The sequence below is a fragment of the Abramis brama genome (assembly GCF_963993115.1).
Source record: "Abramis brama genome assembly, chromosome: 22".
Classification (NCBI taxonomy): Eukaryota; Metazoa; Chordata; class Actinopteri; order Cypriniformes; family Leuciscidae; genus Abramis; species Abramis brama.
Window position 1 is genome coordinate 17,774,909 of NC_139984.1, and position 17,595 is coordinate 17,792,503.

Consider the following 17,595-nt stretch of genomic DNA (forward strand, 5'->3'; position numbering starts at 1 on the left):
CAAAATATAATTTCCCATTACAAGCACATAATCGTCTTGCATGTTGGATACTTTTTTTTACAGTCTATGGTCGGATAATAAACACGGTGCGTCAAGTTCCCGGCTGTTATATTTGGCGCGAATTAACAGTTAATCAGTTGACAGCAGCATACGTCATGAACGTCAGTCTCACACAAACGGAGAACTGAACAAGGGATGAGCAAACATCGCAAAAATGCTAAAAATGATTTAAAATTATACTATTCTCCATTACCCCCGGTTTTGATGTAGCCCACAAACATCCATCTTACTAACAGAAGCTCAGTAGAAAAACGTTGCTCTTATTAATATGAAATGTTGAAATATTTTCTGATACACAAAGACGACACTCTGGAAAGTTTTTGTTTGTTTTTTTACCAAAAAATAACAGATTAATCACAATCGTAAAACACAATAAATATAAATACTGTGTTAAACCATAACTTTTATTATTATGCCTTTATACATTTGCATATTACAACAAAATAAATGTACACACTATATTTACTTTGCATATTGTGCAGTTATAGAGGAAACCAGCTTTGTAGGGTTGTATACAACATGTCAGTATTTAAATAATAGACAACTTAGAAAACACATTATAGGTGTATTGTTCATATTATCCTAAATTACACTGACCAGTGTTCTCTGAGGCACAGTCACAGAAGTTAAAAATCTAAGTTTTGTTCTGACCGACCAGTATACTATTTACTAGTTAAGATAAGCGAGGAAGGTGACTCTTTAAAGAGAAAACATTTGTAGTGTCTGATCTTTGGTAACAACTTGTAACAAATTAAAATGAATCGTTTCATTCAGTGAAACAATTAATTCCATGATAATGTTCAATTTAAAACGGTGAGTAAAATAAGAAATGTTTGAGATTGGGAAAAATTAAATAGAAGAGATTATTGTCTCTAAATGATGTAAAAACATTAGATGAAAAAATCTTTATGTTGATTGTATGACACATAAAGAGCACTAAAGGCAAGAGAATCACAATAGAATGCACTACAAGAGTACCATAATTTTATTTGTTGAAATATGTTAAATGTGTTTCAAATGTTAAGCTTGAACTTTTAAAAGATCTTAGAAACAGAATAAAGGAGAAACTAGATGTTTTTGAGGGTGAACTGCATATGGAGAGGTGGAAAAATGCAATGTCAGTAATTCCAACACTTGCACTCTCTCTGTGAGTGTGTGTGAGAGTGTGTGTGTGTGTGTTAATGTTGAGTCACCGGTGAATGGTGAGAGCAGCTTAACTTCCCTACATTTGTATCAGTGCAGTTCAATCATAACTTCCAACCACACATATTCAGAGCAAATATAACTTTCCTTTAAAGGCAGTTTTGTACAGCAATCCAAGATTAATGTCATACCATATAATTAATTTCAACATTTTATATACATGGCAGATAGTCCTATTGGTGTGCCTATATATGTACATAGAGGATCTATACACAAACATATAATGTACAGTGTCAGACTAGCTTTGCACATCTAGCGACAAACACCAGTTATTTTACCAATCGTAAAACAAACTAAATTAATTCTACTTCGAAGGATTGCAAGGAACCTAAAATACTTGCATATTCAAGTGAAATCTGTGCTTGCCAGAGCTTACAACAGCCCCTCTAGACTAGTTTGAATCACTGAACAAACCACATGCTGTGAGCATGTCCCGTACACTGGCCTAAGTGGATGATTACGCTCGGCTGATTTATTACTGTCCTTTCACAGAAAAAAAAAAAAAAAGGAAGTAGCTGTTGAAAAACGAGCGAGAAACACCTGCGGGTCAGTGTAGTTAAGAGTCTAATAATAAGCTATCCTCATTCTCACTGGGAGGCAGCATGAGCTGCTGTTCATAGTAAAGGCTCTTGGCATAATTGATTTCTTGCGAAATCTTGATGGCAAGGTTCTCGCTTTTCACATGGACCTATGAGAAACGACAAATGACATTTGGAATGGAATTAGAAAAACGTACCTCGAAATGTTAATGAGATATTTACTGGTGGTCGTAATGACCAAAATCATGCATTACCTATATTCATTATCCAGTATTGGTAAATCTCATCATATACTGTAGGCATTATTTGCTGAAAATTCACCATCAAACGTTTCATACTCCACCATGTAGTAATATCTATATTTTGCTATTCTAAAAATATCTAGTGACTAAATACACCGCCCTTAGTCTCATGTGAATTGTGCATGTGAACACGGAGGGATAGGTCACTTACCATAGGTTTCTGGTGTGATGGACCTGGAATGGCCACTCCACTACTAGTGCTTTCTGCTTTCTTAGTAAGCTGTACATATACTTTCCCATGGTCCTTGGACACCAGACAATGATAGAGATCATCATATTTGACCTCTAAAAAGATTGCTTCACGATCCGCAAATTCTCCAGGCTTGAGGAAATACACCACTTTGGAGGAGATCAGCACACAGTATGTGTCTATGGGCTCCACGGCAATGAAACTACAGAAGAAAATAGGCATACGATCAGTACACCATTGATTTACAAAGGGCAGACAGTATTATGTCCTGAGGATATCTGGGTTAATTCAATTTATTTTGCATAATGGTACAGCAGATGTATTATGATTCAATTCGGACCAAATTCGCCCAAGGATTCTGATGCAAATTTGTACTCTGCAATAAATTTTCTTCTGAAAAAGGATTAAGTCAAGCTTGCTGTTTAATGCACCAGAGAAGAAAAGATTAGCACATCAAATTAAACAGACAACATTAAGACAGTTCCAGTGTGTAAGAGAGCGCAGGACAGATCGTGCAGGACAGGGCTGCACTGAGGAGACTAATGGCCTGTGTGGCACCTCTGAGGAGAAAGGTCAGGTGGGCCAACAGGGGTCTGCTGATCTGGATGGATTAGCCTCTTTGGTGATAAATGTCTTTTCTGTCTCACTTTTTGAACAGAGAAACAAGCCCTGATGCTTCCAACCAAAGACGATCTAAAAAACGATGTCCCTACGTCCCTTTCCCAAAGAAAACCTTCAATGTGATTCTTGACCTAGAAGAACCATTTGGAAAATGAGCTTTGTTTGTTTTTAATCCTACATTGAATAACAAAGAAAAGAAGAATTTCACAAAGCAACCTAACCTGACTTTACCGTCTGAAAGGATACTCACGATTCAGAGTGGATATTATCCGTTAAGTGAAAGAGCTGTTCTTGTCCATCTGCTTGTAGGGAGGAGAATCGAGGCAGCAGCCCCTGGGGGCCCTTACAGCAGCGCGGCTTCCTTACTCGCTGAACGCTCAGCCTGAAACGCACACAAAACACACAAGGATCATTACTTACAAAACCAACAGCCTTAAGAGGGTTAACATTGGGGAATCCAAGTTGGAATGAAGCACCTTTTTACTGGAAAGACTGGACCTTTTGCCCCCCCCCCCCCATTTCCCGTTAAAGAGAACAACTGAGTCTCTTGAAATAACACCTGTTGTGGCACAATCCAAAAAACTCGCATACTCAGACTCCGGCCATGTAATATTCAATTCTGTTTCACATTCAAACACACCATGTTGGTTTTAGGTGTGCAGTTCAATCGATGGTCAGGGGGAATGATAGCTCCAGAGTTCTGGTGGTCCTGGCCAAAGCTGATGGGACTAGCCAGCAGCCTGCAGTGCCAATGCAAAGCTTGGGTCTCGCTTCTCCTGCAAACAACCCCTCTCTTCTCTTTGGCTGCCACTGGTGGGCCAAGTGGAATTCCTACATCTGGCTTGAATCTGGGCCAGCAGGCATTTGATTAGAGCTGATGGTTTCCAGTTGATTCACAAAGACGGCAGTGTACTGCAGCATTTCTCTGTTCTGTTTAAAGTGAAGCCCGGATGAATGCAGCTGCCTCTGTTCATCAAGAGCTCAGAATGCAAGACACTGGGGAAGAAAGGATAACCAAGGATGGACAAACCTGAAATCTTAAAGTGGGTCGTATTTGCAACCCGTTTTGCATTTCACATCAAGCATATAATATTGAAAACAAAAACTAAGTGACTCAATGAACTTGCTATCAACTCTACTGATGTCATGGAAAGAAAACAGCAGCACCCTGTCAAATTTTAGCATTAGCAACTAAATCAAATATTCTGAAGCGACTGGTAACTTCATTATGAAATATTAAGGAGACTGCGGTGTTGTTTTTTCCTTAGAAAAGCCAGAACTTCCACATGGACTTCGCTCTCGTTTTGACAGCAAGCCACGGTTCATAATCATAACCGTAAGTCATGAGATCTGGCCCTGTGCATGACAAGACTGTAACAGACCCAGGGAGACTCTTAACCTCTCTTTCTCTCTCTCTCTGCAGCCTCTCCCACTGCTCTGGAGGCGATCAAGCACAATGCCCCGCACCCGATTGTGGGATTGGAACAATAGGGTTCAACTCTAGGTCAGGCACAGGGCTTGGAGCCTGGCCAGTCAGCCATCAATGGGTGCAAACAAACAGCTCTTACTTCTTGCTCCTTTCCGAGAAAAGATCATGAGCAAAATGGGTTGAGGGCGGGCTGCTGTACGTAGGTGTTTAACTTGGTTCTTCACTGACATAGTGAAGCATATGCTGCAAAAAGCATGCCTGCTGGAGTATAAGAAAATTAGGGCACCATCTCTGTTGTCCCAATGAAATATTTGTCACATGTGCAGTTATAATCGAGTTGCAGCAGGTTTTTGAGTATATTTACCTCAGAAAAGCCACTCAAAACTCATTAGGCAGCTTGAAAAATGAACTCTAGAGGAGAATTTTGCTAAATATGTGCACCATACTGCATATTCGTTGTATTTTTACTTTACCTGTTCTTCAATATTTAATGTTTGAATAAATCTGTCATGTTTTTATGAGATCCACCATTTAAATGTTTATATTAAAAAACAAGTAGAAACATAATTATGTCATTAAAAATTTATTATTATAACATTATTTTTATAAATACTTCCTTATGTGTAATTTAAATGCAAGTAGCCTACAAATCAGTTCATTTTAACCTATAATATTATAGTGATGTATCAACTGGGGTTCCCTCTTCAATTTACAGTATTAGTTGAATATCGAATCAAATCGAAAGCTTGTGAATTGAAATCGAATTTAATTGTGAATTGTGAAATTTGTGTCATGGATGAAAAGTATCTGTACACATGAAAGGAGGTAAAAATCACATGAAAAGCTTGACGTGTACAGGCAACTATATATTATCTAGGGTTATTCTATTTGTTAGGATATTGATATAAAATCTGTTGTTAAGTATGTTTAATTCATAATGTTCCCACTTTAAACCAGTATAAAATTTCATCCTATATATATATATATATATATACAAGACTATAACAAGACTATAAACAGGCTTAATTATTCTATTGCCAGACTGACATAGCCTGCACAAAACTTTTCAGTTTCTTCTAAGTCAAAATACTACTTCACCTTGCTCGTCTTCCGAGGGGACTTTTTTAAAGTAATCTATTATTTTAAAAATGTAACATTAACATGACAGTAATTTAAACGCAGCCTTTGTAAAAATGTGCTACAAAAAGGAAAACAAATAGTATTTCCAGCGTCCACTAGTAGCAGCAGTATCGTTTAGTCGACTAGTCTCTCACATTCCTAATATAAACACATTTGACTTGTGGTGAGACATAAAGTTTGCTCATCTGGGATGTTTAATCCTTGGCTGACTAATATTTGTTTATCTTTATGATCTTTATCTTTGGTTTACTGGGTCAATTGTGGGTCAACTGTGTAATGTATTTGTATTTAGTATGCTGATTCATGCTGATAAATGCCATAGAACAAGTAACTGTCATCTTTTACTATGAAGGAATTTGAGGTTTACCAAAACTTAGTGAAGGCAGACTGTCAAAAGGCCAACTAGATGAGGGACTTTCTTTTAATAAAGCTTGAGGTAAAAGGAAATGCATACTTTTCCCAAACTGAACTGACAGCTAAAGGTGGGGAACAGGATGCTTATTCAATCAAAGTCTGAGCCCCTACTGCTGCCCCCACCAACCCCCAGCACTTATTTGCCTTTGTTTTGAGATTGTAATTGAGCTGCCTCTGGAAGCCTGCCTGGATTGCATAGTGCAGTTGGGAATGGTGTATGTTATGTGTGTGTGTGGGGGGGGGTCTGGGGTCCGGGGAACTGATGTGGGAGGCTGAGTTCACTAGCAGGGCAGGAGAGCAAAACTGATTGTGTGGACACCTCCGCTATTCCTGACCTCGCAACAGTCTGTTCCTCATTTACTTGTTTATTTCCTGTTTGCGGTCTGAGAGAATACATATGACACATACTCCTGACCAGCAAGAAGCAAACATAACCTGATAAATTTAGTGACATTACTGACATGGTTTGCAAGAGAATGTGCAAAATGGGGGTAACATCATGAACATTTCAGACTGAAAGGGAAGAAAGCTCAACTGGGAATCACCACATCCAGTTGTAGATGGATAGAGATTGATTCCTCAAGATAGAGAGGATGTGAAGATTTGCTGCTGAATTACTACCTGCAAAATGTGTTATTGAGAACATGTAATAGTTGGGTCAGACTGCATCCGCTGTGACCCATGAATCCTGCACATTTTCGGTGTGAACTCTGGCTGAACTCTTGGCCGCACTGTGGCAGGCACGCTCCGAATGCCTCTCCCTTAAACTCCCCCAGCTCTACACTGCACAGTTCACCAGCAGGTCTATTCTACGTGTGCACACACACACACACAGCCTCTCTCCATTCAAGGGGAATGGTGAGAGGGCCTGAAACTCATTCCTCCTTTAGTTGAAGCAGTAAAACCACAAACATTCCCCATTGCACATATACATAGGCAAATGAAGAACAAATGGCTTTACATACCAGACAGCCTGTGTAATATGACCTGGTTTTGGGCCCCCTCATAAAACCTCAGGTAGAGCTGCTGGCTTTAGAGGATGAAGTGAAGGTGAGACCCTGAAGGCTGCTCTTAAAACAGTAGGCAAGTTCTTCGACCAGTTCTGGATTGTGCTTTGGATCATTAGCAGGTGTTCATTAGTGTAGAGTTTGGCTAGCCACAAGCTAAACTCATCAAAAGGCAGGTGGGATTTATGGGCACATCAACAGAGAGGTCACGAAGGCTTTGCAAAGTTGTAAGAGCTATAAACATTGAACCACAGATACCCCTTTTCTACTGAAATGGTGATGGTTCCCGTGCCGAAGCCAGTGCTCAACAAGGGGATAATATTCCACCGACTTCCAGCTGAACAATGATGTAACTGACTGCGTGACTACAAACAATATGCATTATGCATTATGGTCTTTATGACTATTAATGTCAGTAGTTTTAAGAATTTAAAAGTAATCTGATGCAATGTTTAGTAGATGTAACATAAAATTTATAGTAAATTGATAGTAATAATATATCTAAAATATTTTTTATTTTAGACAGACGTTAAAAATTAGGTGACTGGAGGCGCTGAGCAATGTGATATTCACTGCATTGTTTCTAAAGTTTTTTTAATAACCTCTTCAGACTGATTTGTTTCTGTTTTGTTTTCCACCTTGGACACCAGCTCTGGCACCCTGCACTGGAAAAGGGCCACGAACAAGGCCGTGGATATGCCATTCTTCTAAAAATGTCTGTCATCCTTTTCCATAATAGAAAAAATAACCTGAATACATAATTGAGTGGAAAATACCTGTTGCTTAGGCTGGCCATTTCTCTGACAGTTTGTGCTGTTTCGGAGGCAAAATCCAAAGCTCCTGCCACAGGTTTTGTCACTGTGCCAACCAATCCCTTCCCCAGACCAGAGAAAAATCCACTGACACCCCCCTCAGTCTTCACTCCCTCCACCGTTGATGTGATCACACTGGTCAGACCGCCAATGATGCCTACACAGCAATGAATCAGCAAGTTAGGTTCAGTGGACAAATCATGGTACAGTACAATAACAGTCTTATAATACTGCACAATGGTACAATAAGTGCCTTAATATTGAGCATATGAAATGCCAAATGTTTTGATGTACCATGAGCAAGACCATGAATCCCTGCCACAAGATGCTCTCCACTGGTGGCTCCATGATAGCGAATGCACTCTCGTTCAGTCTGATGCCGATTGTCCATTGTCTTGCCCAATCCATCTGATAAGGTACCTGCAAACTGCAAAGGCAGATAAACATTTAACAACAACAAAAGAAAAGAATAGTAGATTATATGTACTACAAATGAACAATTCTCACACCAGAAAGAAGCATTGCCACTTAAATGAATAAAGAAAATATTTAACAATAAAATGAAGACATTTCTATAATTATGCAGTATTAATAAGTTAATTGTACCAATAAGAAAACAAACCAAACCACATGTGGCATGAAATACATTTATACAGAATCTTTGAATTTGTTATTCAAACATTTGTCAATACATCAGGAATTGGAACAGTTGCTGCCACTGGTCTTTTCAGTTAGTGAAAACCCCCCACAGTGACCCTAAGGAGTGGACTGCCTGCATTGACCTTAAGGAGTGGACTGTCTACTTTAGGACACATCAATGACTTATTGTGGTTCCGGTCTCATTTTCAGCAAAAGTTCATGTAGCTCTTCAGCTGTTTATACTGTGGACTGCACTCAAACAAAATCATGCAAATCAACTATTCTATTTTCCTATGAGTTCATGAGACAAATTTATTTCTAATGTCTTACAGTCACAGTCACTCAAGCTTTATTTGCAAGGGAGCCACATTCTGGGCAACCACCATGGTTCTCAAACCCTTCCACTGCTGAACTGAGGATACACGATTTTACAGATAACTGATTTTACACACCATCTCATCCAGCTGTCAGATATATCAGGCTGTAATTTGTCTAATGGGGTGGCGCTCCCCCCTCTTGGCACAGTTGACCTGACTTTGCCCAGAGTGGCCCCCCTCAGGTCCCCTGCAGGTGCCTCCTGGAAGAGAGTTTGTGTTACAGGCCCAGTGAGCTCCCTACTGCAGCCAGAGCACTTCATAAACACAGGCGCATTCTGCAGAATTCAAGCAAGAGCCAGGCATGAACTTGGGATGACCCCTCCAAGCAAAGTCCCTGGTGAGTTCATCTGAAGGCCAGCTCAGATTCTCTGCTCCTCCTCCTCCTCCTCCTCTTCCACCTCCCTCTCTCTCACTCTCTTCCCTTTTTTTAGGCTTGGCTGTTAAATTATACCAATACATTTACCAGATATGAGTTTGCGGGAGGGAGAGAAGGATCAGAAAACTTTCAAGTTTATGGCCCCCCCACACCACCCCTTCTTGAGCCATTAGACCATCCAATCTCAAAGCAGGGCCCCTAGAGGTGTGCGGGAATGTGTTCCAGTGTGTGTGAGAAAGAAGATGTAGAGGAATGAAAACCATGATGTGATTGCCAAGAAGTGGTTGAGTCTGACAGAGATATGAAAAACTATACAAGCTGATGAAGGTAAATCCTGATCCACAGCAAGCGAGTTTAAGGCTGTTCGAGACATGGAAACAGTGATGGAAAAAACAGCTTTATGCAGCAGGGGGTAACTTTGCTGAAAATATGTCTAATGCATTGCTCAATATGAATTCAAATGTGTGTTTAAAGTATAGGTGCTATTGAAAGAAAATCTGTGGAGAAGGTTGGAGGCACAGGCACACTGCAGTCAATGGAGGGTGCATTAGCTGAAATACCTATTAAAAAAGGCCCAGGCCCCCATAAAGGTAAAACTAACAACGGAGAATTCCTGATCTCTGCACATGTTCCAAAATAAATTCTGGGTGGCCACTGACATAAGTTACAAAAACTAATAGTAATCTTTGCAAATACAATAAACCTCAAGCTTTCTAGGCACTTGATCAAACCAAAGCTCTCAAATGCCTTTTATATCTTTCATTAAAGTTTTTCCACCCCAAGCGGTATGACATGGAGCCTTATACAGTTGGTGGATGATTTTGGCAAAACATTTTTATTCATGCTGCTGGAAGTTCTCCAGGGGGAGTAATAATTTGTTTATACTCATGAAATTGAATTAGTGACAAAAAAGCAGCCAAAAGAGAGTTTTTATTTCCTCAAGCAAACCTAAGCATTTGTTCAGCAGTTCGGTGGGTAATGAGCAAAGACCTACTAGAGTTACTACAGCCAAAAGTAGAGCTGAAGTCAAAGAAATGGACTTCAAATATCAACTATAATTATTCAGTATGATGAGCATATTTAAACAAACTCGCCTTGGCTAAAAAGCAGCGAAGTGCGAATGTGAAAGTGCTGATTTAGACATAGTGTTGTCCCATGCTATGAGTACTTAAGACATTAGCTTGGCGAGTGCGGCTGGAAGGAAAGTAAATGAGAGCACAGAGGGAGCGGACAGAGGGAAAAGCATACAAAGCGCTGTCTGACAGTGAGCTGGCTGCCAATGAAGGACGTGGTGCGATGGCCTGTTAGACAGACATGCTGAGAGCTGGCTGCAGGACATGAAGTGGAGGCTCAGGTCTGACCACACACAACTGCAACCACATACGAGTACACACATTCCCACACTGGTGCCATGAGTCAATTCCATCTGCTCAAACAAACTTCTTATAATGTTCATGAGAAAGTTACAGGGCTGATATTCAACTTTTATGCTGACAAAACTATTAAATGCCGGTGTTCCAATGATTCTGTAAACATGCAGAATCCTGCCTGTTTACACAGGGAGACCAAAACTAATAAACCTCAGTGAACCTTCACTACTTTATTGCATATTTGGAGGAAAATCAGGTCAGATTGCTCTGCTGGTGAACATCATGTGCATTTGACCTTCTGAATCATGAATGCTGTTCCCATTCTTCTCCTGGAAATCATCAAATTACAACATGTGGCTAGTTCTAGTGTTCTGCTCAGGCAAACTGCTTGGATGCTTCTTCAAAAACATTCAATAAGAAGTCTGTGAAATAAACAACTTCAGCTTCTAATTTACATTTGAACAGACCAGATCACTGAGGAAAATTCATTCTCTTGCTTTATTTTTCGTTATGACTTGGCCTTGCACTCAGTGAATTCATGTCTTGCAGTTACAGCTCTGGTACTTTGCAGCTAAACAGATGGACTTTATCATATATCATATATTTGGGAATTGTTCAAATAACCCTGTGAAATCCTTAAGTGATCAGGTATCATGCAGTGTGAGATGGACTGGTGAAGTCGACAGTAAGTATGTGAAATTTTCTTACCTTGGCAGCTGAGTTGGAAACACCATGTGTAACACTGCGGATGAGCCCTCCAACGTTGCCATACTTGATGAGTTCATTCATACCCTCAGTGACGTCGTTAAGTAAGCCCATGGGGTTGCCCAGGAAGTCCACTGAGCCCAGGATCTGAGCCGCCTGACTGATAAGCTCCTACAAAAAGACAGAAAGAAGATACAAGTCCAAGAGCTGATGCAAACGCTTATACCACAATGTACAGTATGATAATATAATGTAAACATAATTCAGAATGAAGAATATTTATGACCTCTTTGAAGTGCTTGAGGATGTCACTGATGATCATCTCCTGCGTCTCATAGGGATGGACTCGAGTGTAGGGGTACATGTTAATGATTGCATCTTCAAACCGAATGAGTGGGAACCCAAGGGTTCCCTTCAAGGCCTGTGCAGAACAACTCTTGATTATAATGCAGACAACCACATCACAGCATAACGCAAACTTCCAACAACAAAACTGCAACCAGTGAGGCACTTATAGTACTACAGTTGATTCTACTGTGGCTCTTGTACCTTGAGGTCAGGGGGCAACTTGTGAGAGGTGAAGACGCTCAGCTTGACCTGAGGGACACTGATCTTCAAGTTTTCAAAATAATAGCGCTTTGGAGTTCCTGCATCTTCGCTGGCTTTCTCATAGAGGTTCTCATCCAGCTTCTCTACCTCTGAAACACAAAACCATGTACTTAGAAGAGCATAATGAATTCCCCGTACAACACACCAGAGGGATACCCACTACGCACCTCCCTCTGTCTGACCGTAGCCAAAGAATATGAGCAGTTTCATCAAGAGCTTTTCCTCAATGATGACAGTATAGCGGCGTGCTGTGACCATCAAATGCTGCAAGGCAGAGAGTAAAATCTATAATCAAACTCCTGTAGTCAAAGGAAGATGTACAGATAAGCCTGAAGCATTTTGGTGAGAAAGTGAATCCATAAGTTCACTGCTTTCACCTTAAAAAGGTCTGTGAGCATAAGACTGCTGGGCACTTTAACAGCGTTGACCTGCAGAGCAGGACCTGAGTCCACTGTAGTACTTTCAATGGAGCCTGGAGTCACAGACAGCAAAACAGGGTGAGTGGAGCCCAGGAGCTGATTGTCCACCTGTAATAGATGAGAGAGTAAAGACATATCTATCAGAAATGTTTGCTTTAGAATGTAAAATTTGTGGAAAAGGATAGAGCTTCTTTGGTAACTGTCATGCCTGTCTACTGGATTAAACTTGGCTAAAGTTTTTTTTTTTTGAAAGGTCCACAATGTCCACTAATGTTAGATTTGGTAGGGTCTGTGCTAATTGAGATCCGTAAAGTGTTTTCTGGGACCTGGTATGGATCAAATCCACTGATGATTGCATTTTCTTGGTATCTATGTTCATGTGTTTTTGTATAAAAAGCTGATGATCGTAAACATGGTGAATGATCAGAAAAAATCTAGATAAACTAATTAGTCTCATTAATCGTCAACCATATTGTGCCATTCCTAAACCAAAGTGAGTAATTCCCAAACATTGGATGAATGCATTTAGGTCTGTGGATGCTTACCTGAATGTCTCTCACTGTAAGTTCCAGTACCTGGCTGGCAGCGGTGCGGGTGAAGTGCACATCAATGCCAGACAGGGTGGCAAACACTAGCTCTTCAGGGAGCTTATTCACCAGTGATAGGCCCACTCCTTCGTCTAGATTCACCAACACCTACACACAAGTGTATGAATAGGGAGGTTTGAACTTCCAAGTTCAATATTTGATAACACTATGCTAATTTGGTTTTTACTGGAAACACAATGATGGTAAAATTCCACAATCAATCAATCTGCTGGACAAACAAAAACATGTTTTTTTACCTCAAGCTCCTCCTCAGGAACTTTCATCTGAGCACTCTCTTTATTCTGGTCTTCCTCAGTGCTGGGAGAGGGTCTATTCACGCGCCGTTGGTTGAAGTCACTGATCTGAAATGAGGTATGCAGCTTCTCATTATATTAGAAAGTGTGAAAGAAAGATAAGAACTGATTCCATTTCATATGGTTTCAGATGGCATGCTATCCCAACCATGCAATTCAATAACAATGAGACAGGAGGGGTGTCTTGCCTGTAGTACTCGCGTGGGCCCATCAGGCAGGACCTGTACGGACAGTACACCTGAGCCAGGTCTCATTTTCTGGTTGATAAACTGTTGCTCTGGTGTCGGTTCCAAAACACCAGAGTCTGGTCCCAGTACCACCTCGGCACCATCATACAGGCCAGATAATCCTCCTCTTACCTAAAACAGCACATACAATATTTTTAAGAGCCACAGATTCTGTCATATTGGAAAAAGTGATTAAGAAGCAAAAAAAATTGGATGAAAGAAGAAGGACAGACCTGGACGACTAGTCTGGGCAAACCACAGGTCAACATGCCAGAGCTGAAGTGCCATGTCTGGGTGGTGCTGCGGCGGTTGTCTGGCCGTCTCAACATCAGAGGCTCATAGCTAAAAAAGAAAATGCAAGATACGTGAGAAATGACACCCACACACCATGATAATGTTTACTCTCCACAGGGACAAGAACAAGCTTAAGATAGACAGCACAAGTTGTCCTTTGTTGTGCTGTGAAGAGATTAAGTAACCTGTTGTCTGTCACTGCAGCCAGTCCAGCAATGTCAAGCACTAAAGATGAAGTGAGGGGTCGAGGCTGAGAAGGTTTGCTCTGTGGAGGTGATGAGCCCTCATGACAGAGCATTCCTGTTCCTGTCATCCGCCAAAGTTGGGAGCGCTTTCCAGGCTCCTAAACAGACAAAGAAATGTGAGAACCTTTGAGAATAAACTAGAAATGGGGAAACTGGCAGATATAAGGCTGAGAAAGAATATAAGCAGACCTTTTTCTTTAGGATGACTCTCTGTGTTTTTGTCTCCACATCCAGCACAAGTTCAGCACAGCTGACCGCCCGCTTCTTCCCCACTGGCCTTTTTCCTCCATCTCTGTTATCAAATCAAAATGTCAACCTCAAGTGAATATTTACTTTTATTTACAAACACCAGTTTGAAGAGGTCATATTTGAGTGAGTCAGCCACTGGAAAGTTTTCTGCTTGAAATTGGTCAAATTACCAATTCCAAGGATGAGTAAACTATTTGGAAAATTAAAGGTGGAGAACTCACTCTGAGAATGTAAAGGATGCAGCAATGTAGATGAAGTTCTCGTAGTAGAGCTTGTTGTATTCTCTAAAGAAGTTCATGTCAGCGGTAACCTCTGAAGATCCGGCTCCTTTCACAGTGAGGGTGAGGTAGTGTTGAAGAATAGGTTCATCGCAAGCGTAGTCCAGAACTGCCCCGGCTTTTACCTCTGTGTGTAGCCGGATATCAGCCACTCCGTGTTGCCAGAACTGGATAGGCACCTGAGGACATGTGTAACCAAAGAGTTTGTGGAGATTGTGGTTCTGCAATAAGCTTTAAGACCATTTTAGAGGCCATTTACACTGCCATCATAAGATCCCAGAAGTAAAAATCAAAGCTACCCATCAGCTTGAATAAAACTAAATAACATGGCACAGAATTGGCAGCTGACAATGGACCTGGGAAAACATCTAATTTCCCTCTTCCCTTATGTTGGCAAGATCAGACCTTAAGTTTTGGTGTCAGAGATAAAAAAGAAGAAGGTTGAATAAAAGCAGGAGCTCATAGCACCTTAGGGAAAGCTTTTTGAGTAGGCCTGTGAGTCGAGAGGGACATATTGCCAGTGACAGTAGAGCAAAGTGCAAGCAGGAAGATCTAGGATACTTCTATCCTGGACAAGAACGTTTGATGATGAAACGCCAAGATAAATCATTGAGAATGTGTCTAATCACAGCACCAACAGACTTTTTATTGTTTAATATCAAGAACCACACAAAAAGAGAAGCAAAATGTCTGCCCAAAAAAATTATTAGCAGATCAAAAAAAAAAAAATCTGTTTTGATGTAGGGGCAGCACTGAGACAGAGAAGCCATCGGACGCAGAGCTGCCAGGTGTGAATTCAATGCTTGACGGATGAATCGATTGCTTAAGTCAAGCCAGGGGGAGTAAAAGAGCTATTTCATGTGACAAAAGCTTTATATCCACCTATTGTAATGGCTAGAATGGTGTCTCGCTCAGTAAATTTAAAACCACCAACAGATCATATGACAGGAAAACTGGCTTTGGGGTTGGAGGAAGGTGACGGAAAACGTGCACACCTGCAAATCCCGATTGAACCCAAGATAACAGGAATACAGGATGATATTAATAACAGGTCAATTTTTTAAGTAAAATGTGCTTTATCTTGCTATGCCTCTTTCATGAATGTTATTGTGTCCAGAATTGAACACTGAAAGGAAATAATATTGTCTTGATAAATGTCATTATTTTAGGAAGTCAGAAACAGCAAACAGAAAACAGAACCAAATGTTCTATGACATTTCAGAAATGCAAGAGTAGCACCAAAATTTCTTAAACAATTTAGGTTTGGGATTGCGGTTAGTACGGCATTCTTATTCATGTGCTCCGACAAATTCTCATGGGTGACCCGGGTTCATGTAATGGCCAGGGCATATTCCCAACCATCCTAGTGCTACTCTTTAGTCTCAAATCTTCTGAACCATTCTACTGCCTTACAATACTTGATAATGTGTACCCTCTGAGGACTTACCTCAGAGATGTTATCTATACGGAAGGGTGGGGGCAGCTGATCAGTGTCACTGAATGAGATTTGATGCGTTGCCCCTTTCAAAGCAATCTCAGCACGCAGGAAGAAGCAGTTCCCTAAAGTGTCCCTATGGAACATATAATGAGAGGTATACATGTCTATGAAATCAAAAACTTTTCCCTCAGTCATTTTCTGTTCTGTTCAGCCATCTCTAGAGAGTGTATTTGGTGGCATGAGGTACCTCATGTTGATGTGGAAAGATTTAGGTTTGTTGACCTCAAAACCTCCAGACCAGGTGCAGTTGGGTACATCCATGAGACGGACACAGAGAAGCTGATCATAGTCATTTCTAGGCCAGTGGAACACCACACTGGATCCTGGCAGGGTGGAGATATATCCATCTGGATTTGCTGTACCCTACAAAACATTATCATGTATTTTCCTGTCTTTTATGATACATTAAAATATCTAAAAACATAGCACAAAGACAAACCCAATGAAAACATGGACTCCCACCTTTCCTCTGACAAATTCCCTCTGCGAGAAGGCTAACTTGTGAGATGATCGATTGTCAAGTAGGTATCGTGGAGCAAAGGTCACAATGTGTGTGTCACGATAACGCCCTTTCCCCTTCCTCACATTTATTCCTATAATAAGACATTATATTCCATTATTAAATCACCTTAGCACAGGGGTGTCCAATCCTGCTTCTGGAGGGCCACTGTCCTGCTGAGTTTAATTCTAATCAAACACACCTGAACCTGCTAATCAATGTCTTTAGGATTAATAGAAACTTCCAGTCAGGAGCGTTGCGGGAAGTTGAAGCTAAACTCTTCAGGATGTTGGCCCTCTAGGAGCAGTATTAGACATCCCTGAGCAGATACCATAATACAAGAGAAACATTTCTTAAAATAGTATAAGAATTCCTTATTACCTATATTATAGATGAGTCCGGGTCTGTTGCTATGCTGGATGACTTTGAGTGCTCTCACTCCACTGCCTCCATCCAGAGAGAAACCCTGGCACCATCCTGGAACACCATCTGGGTGGATCCCTTTACCGATCCGCATGGTGCACCTGTTCAAAGAGGACAAGACTTTAGAGAGCTTTAATAAGGGGTAGTTATGCAGTTAAATTACATTTCTGCTATGTTGGATAATAAATAAATAACTTTGGCTGTGGAATTATTGCAGGTTAATTAAATTAGATAATTTATTCAAAGCATTTGATGGGTGGGCATGGTGTGAACACACAATGTTCTTTGGTTTTTCCCCTTCTCTTGCACTCACATATTGGGTTGCTCTTTGTCAGTGTAGCAAAAGAGCAGTGGGCTCAAACTCCTGGCTAACTCATGCTCCTCAAACTGCCCAGCGGCATCCATTTTCCCATTGTCCTGGCGGAAGATCAGAGGCAGCCCTGCGTACACAATAACCAATGAAAATATTACGGACATGTAAGTACAATTTAAGTCTTGAATTCAGATCATCAATCTGTAGTCAATGCTTAGATATGAAAGCATACCAGTCTTGTTGACAAGCCAGTAAGAAGCAGAGATGAGGATTTTTAATGCTCCTTGGGCTCTGAGAATAATCCGAATGGTGAGACAGAGCAGCCGTTTGTTGACATCGTATAGCCGCATACGCACCACATAATTTTGTGTACCGGGAGGGATGAGCAGCTCCTTACAAACAGGAAAGTTCTCTAGGAGCACACCTAAGAACAAACAGCATACTTGTGAATGCTTT

At 40.8% G+C, this 17,595-nt stretch overlaps 1 protein-coding gene across 2 annotated transcripts in view; it reads right to left on the reverse strand.

Moving 5' to 3' along the window:
- Positions 1–446: 446 nt before the first annotated feature.
- Positions 447–17,595, reverse strand: part of vps13d (vacuolar protein sorting 13 homolog D) — a 45,617-nt gene continuing 28,468 nt past the window's right edge. For both annotated transcript variants that reach the window (XM_084099911.1, XM_084099910.1), the window contains exons 47-69: positions 17,372–17,563; positions 17,140–17,266; positions 16,785–16,927; positions 16,367–16,497; positions 16,092–16,267; positions 15,854–15,977; positions 14,350–14,585; positions 14,069–14,171; positions 13,820–13,977; positions 13,574–13,682; positions 13,302–13,472; positions 13,057–13,161; positions 12,758–12,907; positions 12,171–12,320; positions 11,961–12,057; positions 11,734–11,882; positions 11,471–11,605; positions 11,188–11,355; positions 8,012–8,144; positions 7,682–7,874; positions 3,166–3,297; positions 2,256–2,496; positions 447–1,951 (exon numbers count right to left, since the gene is read on the reverse strand). In XM_084099911.1, coding sequence (XP_083956037.1) covers positions 1,820–1,951; positions 2,256–2,496; positions 3,166–3,297; positions 7,682–7,874; positions 8,012–8,144; positions 11,188–11,355; positions 11,471–11,605; positions 11,734–11,882; positions 11,961–12,057; positions 12,171–12,320; positions 12,758–12,907; positions 13,057–13,161; positions 13,302–13,472; positions 13,574–13,682; positions 13,820–13,977; positions 14,069–14,171; positions 14,350–14,585; positions 15,854–15,977; positions 16,092–16,267; positions 16,367–16,497; positions 16,785–16,927; positions 17,140–17,266; positions 17,372–17,563 — 3,455 coding nt within the window. In that variant the 3' untranslated portion in view covers positions 447–1,819. The remainder of the gene's footprint in view (positions 1,952–2,255; positions 2,497–3,165; positions 3,298–7,681; positions 7,875–8,011; positions 8,145–11,187; positions 11,356–11,470; positions 11,606–11,733; positions 11,883–11,960; positions 12,058–12,170; positions 12,321–12,757; positions 12,908–13,056; positions 13,162–13,301; positions 13,473–13,573; positions 13,683–13,819; positions 13,978–14,068; positions 14,172–14,349; positions 14,586–15,853; positions 15,978–16,091; positions 16,268–16,366; positions 16,498–16,784; positions 16,928–17,139; positions 17,267–17,371; positions 17,564–17,595) is intronic.